General features: G+C 55.0%; 1 protein-coding gene across 6 annotated transcripts; it reads right to left on the bottom strand.

The window, feature by feature from the left end:
- Positions 1 to 115: 115 nt before the first annotated feature.
- Positions 116 to 14183, bottom strand: LOC149864354 (uncharacterized protein ZSWIM9-like). Of its 6 annotated transcripts, XM_090049533.1 has the most exons (5): positions 13881 to 14183; positions 12189 to 12299; positions 6432 to 6570; positions 3695 to 3947; positions 116 to 1488 (listed from the first exon to the last, which is right to left on the bottom strand). In XM_090049533.1, exons 3-5 carry the CDS (start codon positions 6475 to 6477, stop codon positions 123 to 125), a joined length of 1665 nt encoding a protein of 554 aa, XP_089905659.1. In that variant the 5' UTR covers positions 6478 to 6570; positions 12189 to 12299; positions 13881 to 14183; the 3' UTR covers positions 116 to 122. The 6 variants fall into 6 exon arrangements, with proteins under 6 accessions (XP_089905659.1, XP_089905663.1, XP_089905660.1 ...); XM_090049537.1 differs by lacking the exon at positions 6432 to 6570; XM_090049534.1 differs by lacking the exons at positions 12189 to 12299; positions 13881 to 14183 and adding an exon at positions 7808 to 7880.
- Between the last annotated feature and the right edge of the window lie 135 nt (positions 14184 to 14318).

Below are 14318 nucleotides of genomic sequence, written 5' to 3'. Positions count from 1 at the left end.
CTCAGCACCATGCACCTGTGGTGCTGGGATCCCTCCCGGCAATAGACTCCCCCCACGCAGCCCGCTTGTCTGCCTGCCACTCCTGGCTTGTTCAGCAGTCGCTACCCCCGGCCCGGGGAGACCTAGCACGTGGGGAACGGGGCAGCAGGGTCCTTGGGGAGCAGGGCAGGGTCAAAGAGAGGCACCCCAGTGCGGAGGCGCATGGCGAAGATGTGGCGGCAGGGCAGCAGGCGGGAGGTGTGGATGGAGCAGCTGCAGTAGGTCAGTGCTTGATCCATGCAGAACTCAGACGAGCCATCGTTGAGCCGGTAGCCCTCAGCCGTCTCCTGGCAGCTGTATAGGCTGTGTCGGGCAAACCCCAGCTCCTCCTCAATCAGGCTGGCAGGCTCCGGCTTGCACACAGAGCGGTAGCGAGCAGCCAACTCCTCCTCATCCAGCTCTTGGTCTTCGGCTGTGGCTGTACCACTAGCCTGCATGGTCATCAGGTCCAGGATGCACTGTGCCACAGTCAGGGGGGGGCTGAGGGCCGAGAGCAGCCGGTGCTGGTGCTCCTTGAGCAATTCACAAGCGTTGACATTGCGGGCAGTCTCAAAGGCCCAGAACTGCACCCACATCTCACTGCGTGGCTGCCAGTGACGGCAGAAGTAGCGGACAAAGCCATGGGGGAAGATGGCCTTCATTTCCTGCACTGCCTGGTTGTAGGCAGCTGGTGACTTGGAGGAAGCCAGCTGGCAGAGCAGGGGCCAGATGCGCTCATCCTCTGCCACACCCAACTCCTGGGCCTTGTTGAACAGGGTCTCCAGCACCTGGGAACGGCAGATCTGGACACGGGCATTGGGTAGCAGCTCCTTCACTGCTTCCAGGTTGGTGATCTCTACACCCAGGGTGACACAGCGTACCTTGAACTTGACCTCAGGCACACTCTGCACGAGAGAGGCCAGTGTGAAGCGCAGCAGGTCAGGCGTCTCCTTTCGTGTCAGGCAGTAAGTGCACTCATGTCCCCGACCAGTCCCATCCACACACAGTACTGTGTAGAGGTCAAACTCCTCGTTAAGCCCCACCATGCGGTCAAAGAAGAGCATGAGTGGAAAGCGCTGGGCCAACACCATCATGCGTGAGGTCAGGAAGAAGATGGTCTTGACAATGACCTTGTCCTCCATGAAGACCAGCTTTACCTTGGCTCCAGGGTCACTGGCAAAGAGACTGTCTAGGCCATGGAGGACATCCAGCACACCATGGTCACGGCTCTTGCAGTAGGAGAGCAGGCGTCGCACATCCTGAGCACCTACAAACTGCTTGGAGATCTTGTTGGTGGTGCGCACTGGCAAGCAGGAGTTGGCCATCAAGTAGCCCTTTTTGAAGTAGTAGGCAAACTCTATGGGACACAGCGTGTGGTTGTGGGCCAGCTGGCACTCAGTGACAATCAGACGGTCCTTACTGGGGCTCATCTTGAGAACGATGCTGGCGCTACAGCCCTTCTGCTGACCCCTGCAGGCAGAGAGACAGTGCTAGGCACCCAGACACCAACATGAGAATCCCCTCAGGCTCCAGACACAGCATTGTGTCAGGAGCCAGCAGAGCCCCTCTCTCCTTATGGCATGGAAACCACATCTCCCAGTCCACTGGGTGCCTGGCCTGCAGGACACTCTGCAGAACACTTATTTATGTCCAGGTGGCATATAACCAGGGACAGGAGGGCACCCTCCCTGATGGGAGAGGTCAGTATGACAGGCTGAGGGTCACTTTAGGGCCCAACCCCCTGATGTGACGTCACTCCACAGCACCATTCATGGGTAGGCTCTGGTCACATGCACGCCAGCTTGGGAGCTGTCACTGTTTCCCTACAGTCCAAATCCCAGGCCCTGTTTGGTCTCTGAGGTCTTGTTTACTTTGCAGCAGCATGCCCAATCCAGGTCACTGAGACATCATGCACCCTCACCCACAGACATGCTCCAAACCTGGAAGTATCCCAGTGAAATCTCTCTGGGGTCTGGCTCAGCAGCAGCTCTCACGCATGCCAGAGGCCCAGCTCTTGAGAGCAACTGTCAGGATATCCCCAAGTACCTCCCATGAGAATTTCTGCATTTGGAGTGTGCCTTCAGGTGCGGTCCAGCTGGACACATTACTGTTAGGTTATATACAAACCCTGCGTGCTCCTGAAATCCAGGCCTAGGGGAAGCCCCTTTATAAGGGGGCACATTGCATTTATTCCCCAGGAGCTCTAGCCCATTTGGGCTTACTGGGAAGGCCATGCAGACAGGCAGGGACTGTCATCCTGAGGCTAAGTCACAAGGAAGCTGTGCATGGCATTGCTCCAGAAGTCAGAATATAGCCTGGATGCTAACAGCTTGGAGAGCAATGACCAAGGGCACCTCCCTTCAAGACTGGGTAGGGCTGAGCCAGGCCCCTCTCCACATCTGTAGATGCCAGGGCAAATCCCTGCCAGGGGCTGTGGACAACACTGCACTCGGCCTCAGCTGAGCAAGCAGGGTCAAGAGCGGGGTGAGGATGGTACAGATTGCGGAGCTCAGGCCAGGGGGCCTGAATGGAGGGCTGGTTACTGCAGGGAAGGGTCAGGTCTGAGACACCCACATCATCAACTGGTGGACACACAGGAGATCAGGCCTTTCTTATAAAGCAGGATCCAGGGGATGGTAAATGAGATGGAAAGGAAGAGTCTGCCCCTGGAAGACCATCCATCCTAGCTTGCCTTATTATCCTAGGGGGCTCCCTGCCAAAGTGATGCTGGTCCCAGGCCTCATGATGGGTGGAACGGATGTCTCTATCTGTAGAAGCAAAACACCCAGCAACACTGAAAAAGCTTGGCCCAGCACTTGAAGCACTGACCTAGGACCAAGGAGATAAGTTCTATTGCTGATTCCACCTCTTGTCTGATGAGGGAGCCTTGGGCAAGTGGCTCCCCTGTCATATACCTTTGTTTCCCTGTCTGTAAAATGCCAATAGTAACACAGGCCTCCTGACTAACGCACTGCGAGACCTGCTGATGGAAAGCATGAGAAAGCAGCCTGAGAACATGGATCCTTATGTCAGCCTGTGCCTTAGGATTAAGGAAGGCAATGTTTGTGAGGATTATGTAGCCCTCCTCCCCTTCAGCCAGACACCAGTGGATGGAGGGAGTTGGAACCAGTGGGTGGAGAGAGAAGTCACTATCTTCCTCTGCAACATCTAGTGCTGTCCCCCCTCAGTCAGAGCTAGAAGGACACCAGCCCAGCAATGCCCAGGCATACAGATGTTGCATTTCAGCCCAGGAATCAAGCCATCCTACACTGGGCCAGATTGTATTTGTGGTTATGCATGTATTTGGCTGCATCACACCAAGGAGTCACTGGCCCATCTCATTCAGCCTCCCACCCCCTGCAAAAGAGGAAAAGGCTGTGCTGAAGAACCTGAACTAGAACTGAGGTGCAGCTACCTCTGGGATGGGGCATAATGGAGACTGTTTAAGCATCCTATAGACCCACTGCCCAACAGCTGAGGTCAAGAAGGGGAAATCAGATACCAAATGGAAATTGCAGATGGCAGAAGACAGTCCAGAGAGTGCACTAGCCCCAACTGGGTGCAGCAACTGTACCTGCTCTGCCCCTGCCCTCCCTCCCACTCCCCCCACTATACATGCTGCTTCTGCCCAGCCCACACCAGGAGGGCCAGCTTCGGGGTGCCTGCTCTGTCTTACCCCTGGGTAGGCTTGCTGGAGCCCCGGACATCCTTGCAGACCAGGCGCACAGAGCTGTACTTCAGGGCCTCCACTACGCCGGGCTGTGGAGGGGCTGTTGCCCATTTGCACTTGCTGAGCGGCACAGAGTTCTTGACAAAGAACAGCACCTTCCGGTGCTCACACCAGGCGTCAAAGAAGGTGCTGAACTCCTCCCATGAGAAGAATTCCTTCTCCTGCAACTCGGCCTCCTCCATCCCACGGGGCGGCTGGCCTGTGGGGACAGCACAGCAAGCCAACATTGGTGCCAGGACCACAGCAAACAGGGAACACAGCTCAGTTTCACAGAGCCCACCATGCTGACAATGCCCTGGCTGCAGAGGAAGCCTGCAGCTGCAGACTCAGCCCAGACAGAAGTCAACATTAGAATATAAGTGCCATGCTTGATCAGACCAATGGTCCATATAGTCCGTTTCTGAGAGTGGCATAAGTGGATGCTACAGAGGGAAAACATTGACGTGGATATCTCCAGTGATCTATCCGCTATTTAATACCTCCTTGGCATTCATCATCATCCATTTAGAGATGTCAAAAGAAACATCTCCAAATGATCTGTTCAATAGCCATTAATAGAACTATCACCCAAGAATATATCTAGTCCTTTTTTTAACTTAGCTATGCTATTTGCCTCCACCACCTCCTGTGGCAATGAATTATTTAAGTTAACTATGTGTTGTATAAAAAAGTACTTTCTCTTGTTAACTGGCAGGGTACAAGGGTCAAGGCAAGGTTGGCACCATGGGAATATGGGAGAAGCTACAGGACCCCGAGAGGCAGGGAGGCAGGCTGTAGAGTACTACATGGCAGCACACGACTCCTAGAGTATTACAGACCCCTTGTACCTCATTCCCCAACAGAAACTTTCCCGCTTCTATCCCTGTTCCTGGCTTATCAACCCAAAGCCCACTGCCTACCTCCACTTTTTGTAAGTGCCTCTGCTTTTGACCCAGGCAGCACTGTCCTTTCCCAATGTCTGTGCCCCCCTGCATGGCCAGGAGGAAGGGAGAGAGACCATGGGTGTCATGTGGGGAAGAGCTAGGGAAAGTGTTGAGCCCTCACCGCATGCATACAGATTCCTCTCCCCAACCCTGTCTCCTCCAAACTTCCAACACCTCCCCTCCTTCTTGCAGGAGTTCCTGTCTGTTTCTGTCTCTGGTCTGTCTGTCCGTTCCTCCCCAACCCCATGTGACCAGTTTGCTAGAGATACTCCCTGGCATGTCTGTCTTGTCTCCTCCTCAGCAACAATGAATAGCCTCTTAGTGCTCAGAGTTGGGATTAGACCTTGGATACCCTGTTAACACAGGAGGCCCTGACAAAAGCTGGCACATGGTTCTGTAAATGCCCACTGTGATACCCTGTGCCCTCTTCTCCCAGGTGACCTGACCATGCGGATGCAGCATCTGGCCTTATTATTGGTGTTTGGCTAACCCACCTTCGAGAACAGCACCTGCCATGATTTGAAGATGCAAAGAGATGGACCATCCACCCCTGCCCCAGAGATCCCATTCTAGCACTCCACTGCCAGCATTGCACACACCTGTGCCTTGATGCCAACTGGCTTCAGCTTCCTGCCCCTCCTCCCAGGTGGCTGGGCTGGAGAGCCTGCTGGCACCTGCTGGTTTCCTCTATGGAGGTACGTATATGCTGTGATCAAGGCACCCCTCAGCCTTCCTTCTGAGCAGCTTGACAAATTGAGCTCCTGGCAGACATTTTCCACAGCCCTCCAGTCACTTCCATGGTTCACTCCTGCACCCGCTACAGCCTTGTAGCATTGTTCTTTGAAGCGCAGACACCACAACAGAAGGCCAGGCTCCAGTACCAGCCTCATCCATGACCCAGTCAATGGGAAAAAGTCTCCCCTCCTCCTTCTCACCAGCTCCCCTCCACCTTTGCAGAGCACCTGCATTCCTTGTTTCTGGGGGTAATACTTTTCCCTCTAGCTGTCAAAAACCTCACTTCTCTGAAGGTGCCGTTTGGCAAACCATCTACATAGCTCTGCATGACTGTCCTGGCCTGAGCATTGTTTACTACTCCACCCATGTCTCCAAGATTTGTGTTCAGTGGTCATATCTACATGTCACCATACAGCAGCTTTGCTACTGAGCCATTTTAGTACTTCCTTTTGGTACTAAAATACTAAAACATGGCAAGTAACTTCCGGTACTGCGCTGCATGGGCAGCGCAGGCGAAGAGCTCCCTGCTATGTTGCCATAGTGGTACACTGTAATTGGGGAGTATGCTGCTACAGCAATGTGGCTGGCAAACACATGTAGCCTCATGTGATCGCTACATTGCCACAGCATGCTATAAAGTGATGTAGTGCATTGCTACATCACCATACAGGGCAATGGGACCCTTTCCCACTGGGTCTGGACTTACATGATGCAGAAAAGCCTATTTTAATCAGACTTTGTTCTGTGCTGGTCTTTACAGATGAAAATAAGAAATCTAGCCCTGGGATTTCATTTAATATTTAATGGAATTCAGAATTTGGATGGTACAAAACTAGCTTTTAGGTTTCCCAAATTTCCCCTGGATTGGTTCTATCCTTTGCCATCAAGAACAGGGGTTACCAACCTGTGGCCCACAGACCAAATCCAGCCCACAAAGCAAATTCACATGGCCTGTGGGTGTGAGTGAGTCAGGACATCAGTAGATGGGGGAATCAGCAGTGGCAGCAGCAGTGAAGGGTACTTACTGCACCAACCAGTAACATGCTGCCCTTCCTGCTCTCTGCCTCTCATGCCCTCTTACTCAGCTGCTGCTTCTCTTTCAGCCAACTTGTTCCTTGGCAGCAGTTGGTGGCAATGGCAATCAGTGATGAGGGTACAAGGCACCTGTAGTAACGGGGGTGAGAGAGCAGGTACAGTTATAGTAACAGCAGCCAGCTTGGCAGGAGCAGGGCAAAGAAGGGAGTCACTGGTCTGGTGTTTAAACTTTACTAGTTAGATCTCTGGCAGCAGCCCACCTTCAGAGCAAGCCATGCTAATTTAGCACACTTCTTCTCAAAGGTTGCTACACCCTGGCCTAAAATATTCCCAGAAATTTTAGGATCAATCCAACATTCAGAAGTTACTGCATGACAGATGAACTGATGGAGAGAGGACACTGAGCTGAAGAGGAAGGTTGGTCTGCACTAAAAGGTTCTGCCAGCCTCTGCATGTGGGAAACCCTCACCCTGGGGCCAGTATGGCTGAACCAGTAAGCCCCATCATACTGACCGAGTCACGTTGACCTAGTTCTTTTGCTGGCAGGCTTGCACCATTCCAGGAACTGTTTTCAACCATCCTGACAAAAGAACTCCTTTGCCAGAGTAAACTGCCCCTCCAGATGGGAACTATAGTATAAACAAGCTCCAAGGTTTCATCTTATTTGAGGAAGGAATTGGCCCCTGCTGCTTGCCTCCCTCATCCAGCATCCACAGCATCACATGTGCAAATGCAGCCTGCCACTGCACTTTTGCATGCCTGCATACACATATATGCACACACTTGGCCCCTCAATACTATCACCCTCTGTGCAATACACACCTCCCACCCATTGTCAGCCTTGCACACTCACCCAAACAGCCCCACATTATGCCACCCCACAACATGCGTGCCGCCCTTTGGTAGGTGTTAAAACCTTAATCACTTGAACAGCTGCTTTGCTGTGTCATCCTTGTATCCGTGCCCCCACACACATACACACAAAGCAACCACACGTTCGATAGCACTCACATTATACACCAAGCAGCCCCTCACCCCCCACAAGATGCCACCTCCCATCACACACAGTGCCCCATGTTGCATGACAGACATTTGCACACTTGCACACGTGTTGAGTGGTGTTGGCTCTTGCAAATCTGCTCTCCCAGTCCCATCCCAGGTCACACACAGCCCTGCAGGCACCAGGTTAGCTCAGCTATCCCTATACTCTGCAAGCAACACCCTCCGCCCATCATCCCCTCCCCTGCACTTCCGGCCCTGGCAAAGGCAGGAGCCCCTGCACAGCATAGGCAGCTCCAAGCAGGAGAGGACAGTGACCCACAGCCATCCCAGGCACCTCCTCCCCTGTGGTCCCCTCCCCACTCACAAGCCAGGCGACCACAAGCCATGACGCTCCAACAGCCACAGCAGCAGGAACCCAGGGTTCCCAGACCCACAATGCACTGCAGCTCCACCCACCTCCACAATGCACTACAGTCCTCCCCCCCACCCCACAATGCATTGCAGCCCTCCCACAGCTCCTACTGCTGATAGCTCTTAGCCTTTAACGTGCCATGTCCCCCTTTTCCTCCTTCATGCTGCATTGTGCCCCACACCCTAGTCTCTAGCAGAATGCAACCCCCGCCCGTGACGTGCACTGTCCCTGCTGTCCAAGGGCTGCATTAATTTGGACATGCAGGCCTCTGAGCAGCAGCACCAGTAGGTGGGTCTCTATCCAAAAGATCCCCCTCTTCAAATGCCCTCAAGCTGCAGTGCTGTCCCTGCCACCAAGGATCCTCAGGGAAACAGCATCAGCCTGGCATAGCAGGGCCTGTCCTGGGACAGTGTCCCCTCATAGAACAGCCAGGAGAGCAGCAGGTTTCTCTGGCTGTGTTGGGTGTGCCCCAACCTACCCACAGCAGTGGGAAAGCACACGCCAAAGCCATGGTCTGGCACGACAGGTGGGCACCCCAAGACCTCTAGAACCCAATTCTATGTTGCAAGAGATGAGAGCTGTCAGCAGGCTTGATGGCACTGCTCAGTCGCAAACACCCTGGAAGGCTGGGACCACAAGGAAGGGCCAAAGGAAGAGGCACGGGTCCACAGCATCATCCCTCATGAATTGTGAGACCAGCAAAGCCCCAGCAGGCAGCCATGAGCCCCAAGCTCTGCTGTGCTGTGCTGTTTCACACCCATCACTGTTGACCCTGTGCACATGCCCTGCTCCTCTCTGCATGCAGGAGCTCCTGCCTGCAAAAGCAGAGCCCAGCTCTACAGCTAGCTGGCTGTTCAGTAGGATGGTCCCTGTCCCTTCTTACCAGTTCGGTTGTTGCTGTTTGGGGTCACCCATGAGCACCCCCAGGAACAATCCTACACATTCTTCCAGAGCCTCACTGCAGATCATGAACATAGTGAAGCCAAGGCCAGGTCCTCCAGGGCCTGCCTCAAACACCTGTAAAAGCACTACCCTCCCCCAGTGGGCTCTGCTCTGTGGCATCTTGCTTGCACTTTTGCCCATGACAGCAGCAATTACTGCTTCCACTCTTCTTGCCACCATGGCAGCAATGCAGCCCCAAGCCCCCAACCTGTGTCTGGTTTATCTTGACCTGCCCCCACAGAGTCTGCTTCTTGGCTCAAGCAAAGGGTTTGACCTGGTACCTTAACCTGCCACAGGGGTGCAGGAATTGGTGACACCAAGAGTTTCCTTCAAGGTCTTAGAGTGCTTTGGGGTTCTGTGCTGAACATCAAGATGCCTGGGTTCTGGGAAGGGAACAGAAGAGGAACACCAGCTCAGACACCTGGAAGAGGACTGGAGTCTGGTGGCTGGGGGCGGGGAGAGAGGGAAAGGGGGCTGGGAGACAGGACCCCTAGGTTTGTTCAGGGAGAGGAGAACTGTCTAGTAACAGGTGCCGTTCCTATGCCCAAGTACAGGCTGCAGATATGATCAAGACAGTTACTGCAGCACTGGAATATGTAGGCCCCTATGGGGCAGGCTGGGGGGAAGGAACCCTGAGCCAGAGCTCTGCCCTACCTGATTTTTTTCCAAGGAAGATTTTTCATGTCCCAAGTCAAATCAGATACAACAAACACCATGTTATCCAGCACTTTACCAAACAGAAAGCTCTGCTAACCGGCATCTGTCAGTACAAATCTTCCTTCCGAGCGACACGGCAAAGGCAAACCCGGAAGTCTCAATTCCGGTTTCACCGCCACGAGCTGAGGTTGACTTCTTCACTTCTTCCTTGTGAACCACGGCCCAGGGCAAAGCAGTCTGTGTGGGGCCCCTTTCCCTGTCCCCCGGCACACTGACGCCAGGGAGTGCACCGCATGGTGCATATTTGGTTAACTGGCATCCCCCATTCCAGATAACAGAGCTTTTACTGTACTTCCAAATCTTTTGGCGGGCTTCCTACGTGCAGGCCCAGGCCTAGAGACTTGAGGTTTGGATGCTACCAAGTTTTGCCTGCCCTCAGCCATATGGCTGCAGGAGCAAGCTAGGGAGCTCTGCCCTGCCTGGGTCCAAATCGTCATGACACACAAAGACAGCTTGGTGCTATACAGCCAGCTTCTGGCACCCAGTCCCTCCCCTGCCCTGCCTACAGCAAGCTTTGACACTATTACAAACACAAAGAGGCTCTAATTTGCACAAGCGTGGCAGCCACACACCCAGCTGAGCCCTCCAGTGCATGGTTTTCCCCCCATCCCTACCCTAACATGGTACCATCTGCTCCTGCCCCATCTTTCTCCCTGATGCACTGACAGGCCCCGCAAGAACCTAAGCAAGAGTGCAGGATTGTGGGATAGGGGGATTCCTGGCATAGAGCAATTGTAGCTTGCAACCTGGGTACTGTGAGGCCCCTTCAGGGTGGAGATGGGAATTTGGGAAGGCCCCCAGGGAGGGATCACATACCCTCAACCCAGCGCCCAGCTAAAGGAGGGCTGTAAGGGCTCTGGGGCCATGCAGCTAATCCACGTGGGCACGTGGCAGCCAGGTAACACTGCCATCCCTGCAAGGGCTAGGCACCAAGGCTGCACTCCAAAGAGTGCAGCCATGTCAGTGTTACCAGAAGTGCTCTAGGAAACTGGGAGGGACCACAGTCTCCAGCCAGGCCAGGTGAGGCTGGTAGGCCTCTGGGGAGTTGTTGTAAGCCAGGCTGCACAGAGCATTGGGCAAGGGTGGAGGCAGCACACCATCCACCTGTGCCTGCTACAGCAGGCTCTCCAGTGAATGGGCAGGACCCAGGCAGATGCGGGCCCCAGGAAATAGGGCCTGCACCAGATCCAGCTCAGAGAGGTTGGACTGCAGCAGGAGCCAGCACAGGTTGGGCATAGCCTGGGGTACACTCTGCAACAGGGTCACCTCAGCAAAGTGGCCAGTTGTGGGTGCCTGGGCACAGGCTAGCAAGTAGGCATAAAGGTGGGCCCAGCCAGCCCCATCCTGGCACAGGATGCTGTGCAGCTGGAATACCGCACCCTGGGCTGGTGGGCACAGCAGAATCAGCTGGTCTGGGAGGCAACACAAATGCTGCAGAAAAGAGGTGTACACAAAGAAGCTCTGCAGCTCAGCATTACCTAGTGAGAACACCAGCCACACCCAGGCACTGGCCAGCTGGGTACTCAATTCCTTCAGCAGTGGGCCAAGTTCTGGCCCACCCAAGTGCTTCAGTTTGTAAGGTCCCAGGAACTACTGAGACATATGTGCAGCCAGCTCCCAAAGACAAGGGGTAGGTCTGCACTTGCAATGGGTCCCCCATGACCAGCTGGTGGACATAACCCAGCTTGGCCTGCATCACCACCAGCATCTCATGCCCTGTGCCCACCTCCAGCATGATCTGTGATGAGCATTGCTAGACAGCAGCAGTAGCTGCAGGGGGGGCTGTGCAGAAATAGTTGGAGGTGGTTCCAGACCCAGGTCACAGTTGGCCCCTGTGACAGGGGGGTGCAAAGCACATCCAGCAGCAAGGGAACACATACATGCACAGCAGCCCAGGGCAGCAGCTCCTGCAGCACCTAGGGCTCAGGCACCACTGCACTTAAGAGTCACAGGCCACAGCCTCATGCCCAGCTCTGGCCTACCCTGCGACACTGAGATCAAGGCCACACAAGCTGTGCTGCCAGACCAGTATGTAGGCACAGGATTGTAAGCAGGGGACAGGTCTGGAGTGAGGACAGGCAGGAAGTCTAGACAGAGGTGTTCTGGAACAGTGCAAGCCTTTGCCTGCAAGGCTCCTGGCACGATAAAGAGACTACACACATGCAGGCTGCCCTTGCTGAATACCAACTAAAGCTGTGCTCCTGGGTCCTCGGCCAGCAGGGCACCGAACTCCTGCAGCAGTGGCCCCAGCCACGGCAGGTCCTGTGGCTCCACAAACTTGTGAGAGACATCCCTGACCACCCAGCTGGGCAGCCTCCCAAGGAGAGACCCTACAGCACGCAGCTGGTCCAGGCCATTGCAGCCGGTCTTGCGGGGATGTCAGCCTTGCTGGATAAATGGTGAGGGGGAATAGGATCAGGCTTCCTCCCAAGTCACCCCCTCATTCCCCCTGCCCATCCCCACTGCCACACCAACTATACCCACTCTCGCCACCCTGTGCCCCTACTGCAGCCCTGCCTCCTTCTTCACCCTGCCACACCCCTTTGCCCCCTACTTTGATTATGCACTGCATCCTCCCTGTGCCATGGTCCTGTGTACCCCACTTGCCCCCTCACCCACATGATCAATGTAATTGCACAGAGCAGGTTTCCAAGGCCCCAGACTCCATACTTACCAGGGATGCAACTGCCAAGGGTTAGATGCTGCCTTCCACTCCCTGTGCCAGGAAGTCAAGTGCACTGAATACCTGCTGGCTTGTGAGATTCACCTGGGGCAGTGGATCAGCCTGCAGGGAGAAACAGCAAAGGATCATCTTGCTCCAGCCCAGGGTCATCTCTACCCTCACCCTTTGTAACCACAGGGGCCTAGCTGAGTTGCATCAGATCTGCCTGTGACCCACAACACAGCGAGCAGCTGGAGGGTCTGGCTACATCAGGTGCCCTCCAGAGCCATAACACAACCAGCCATGAGGCACCCAAACCCACACAGCACCCCATGAGTGACTGGTTGGAAACCCAGAAGCACTGAGCAGCTGCCACAACCCAGCTCATCCCAACAGTACCAGCCCAGAGAAACTACAAATTCCATTAGTCCCCTGTGGGAGGCACTGGCCAGCTGAACTGGTGCCTGTGTGAGAAGAACCCAACCCTGTATTCCCCAGCACCTGGGCCAAGGCTCTCACCCATCAGATCAGAACCAGCAACTACTAAAGAAAAAAGGCCCATTCCCTGCTGCCAGAGCTGGCCAGCCAACACCCTTGCCCAGCATCCCTTTACTTTCACCGCCCCCCAAGCACCACACACCAGGCACTAACCCCAGCAAAATGGGCACAGCACACCCCCTGCTCACATCTGGCCACACACCACCCTGGCTATGGCACAGTCCCCTGGAGCCCCGCCAGGTCCTCAGTCCCATTCATGCCCAGGCTCCTTCCTTGTGCATGCACCCTGACACTGCCATGCTTGCAGCCTCCCAAACACAAGCAGACACTCAGCCTCCCACATGCTCACACATGCCCAACTTCACCTAGCACCCCTGGCTATGTTTAGGTTTGGGGCTGGGTAGGGCAGCCTGAGCCCTTGGCCAACAGGAGCGAGACCAGGAGGCAATGGCTGTTCATTGGTTTTTGCCCCTTGAAGCAGGGAGAATACCTTAAAGGGGTTGCAGAGACAGCAGGTGCCCCCAGGCAGGGCCATGGACACCTGGGTCCCACCCTGGCTTGGGGAGGGGAGAGACACCCCTGGAATTAGAGCAGGGCCATGTGCTATGAGTCAGAGGTCAAGGCCAGTCAAAGTGGGCACCAGGTCCCATGTGGATCATCCCACCACAGCCTCACCTGAGAGCCCAGCAGCATCCACCTCAGTCTGGGACCAGGGGACAGACAGCTCACAGAAGCAACTGCTTCTACCAAGGATGTGGCCAGCAGCACACATACCCCAGCACCTGCCTCCACAGGGAAGTGCTAGCATGGCACGGTGCCTGTTGACTCCAAGCCAATGCAGCAGGTGGGGCTGCCCTCTAACCCCTGTCTGTTTCTTCCTGGCTTCCCTACATGGAAGCTGGTGGGAAAGTCCCAATACCAGCCCCTGGCAGTCCCCAGTCTCAGCACCCTACCGGTCCATTGCACTGGGCTGGACTATACTTAAGGGCCACAAAGGAACAGGCGTAGTCATCCAGCAGGACCCCTGCTCCAGCCAGCAGGGAGGGGAGTAGTCATATTCATGGCCAAGACTTCAGTGGAGGATCAGTCACCTCAGTTTGCTGCTGCAAGGGCCACTAGAAAGATCTCTCCACAGCCCAGAGGCAGAGGCTTCCCTTTTTCACCCAGAGCAGTGGGGGCAAGTTGGTGGTAAGGAATTATACTGACCACTGGAGACTGAGGTGAGGAAGAAGGCAGTGGACAATTTCTGCTGTAGAGATTTTTGGGGCGGGGGGCATACTGGCACCCCCCTTCAAGTCAGAACTCAGGGCTCAGCTGTGAGGGCCTACATGAGTGCCTGGAGGTGAGCTGGGGTAACTACATGTCTGGAAGTAGTGCCCTCAGGCTGGGGGCTGCTAGACTGAGCCTTGTTCTCATAGGCCGAGCAATTATTGATGACAACTGATATGCAAAGGCAAAGGGAGCCCAGTGAAAGGCTAACTCAGCCCACTAAGCTAGGTTTGCTCCAATGCAGAGAGGGGAGGCAGAGGGCACCTTGGGCACGCTTTGGCAAGGCCAAAGAGCCAGAGGGAAGGAGCAGAGTTGCTGTACCTCCGCCAAAGTTGTGACCCCACAGGTCATCTGGGCCAGGCCACGATCACACAG

The sequence above is a fragment of the Crocodylus siamensis genome, chromosome 5 (assembly GCF_052110815.1).
Source record: "Crocodylus siamensis isolate JL-2025a chromosome 5, ASM5211081v1, whole genome shotgun sequence".
In the NCBI taxonomy this organism is placed as follows: Eukaryota; Metazoa; Chordata; order Crocodylia; family Crocodylidae; genus Crocodylus; species Crocodylus siamensis.
The sequence above is the reverse complement of the archived record's forward strand: the minus strand, read 5'-3'. Positions and strand labels throughout refer to the sequence as shown.

Excerpts from the sequence above, each read along its gene's own strand:
- LOC149864354 (XM_090049533.1), bottom strand. The coding sequence starts at position 6,477 with ATGAGAGGCAGAGAGCAGGAAGGGCAGCATGTTACTGGTTGGTGCA. Across the intron at positions 3,948-6,431 it reads GCATGTTACTGGTTGGTGCA|GCCAGCCGCCCCGTGGGATG; the intron begins GTAAGTACCCTT and ends CTGTCCCCACAG. Across the intron at positions 1,489-3,694 it reads TCCAGCAAGCCTACCCAGGG|GGGTCAGCAGAAGGGCTGTA; the intron begins GTAAGACAGAGC and ends CTCTGCCTGCAG.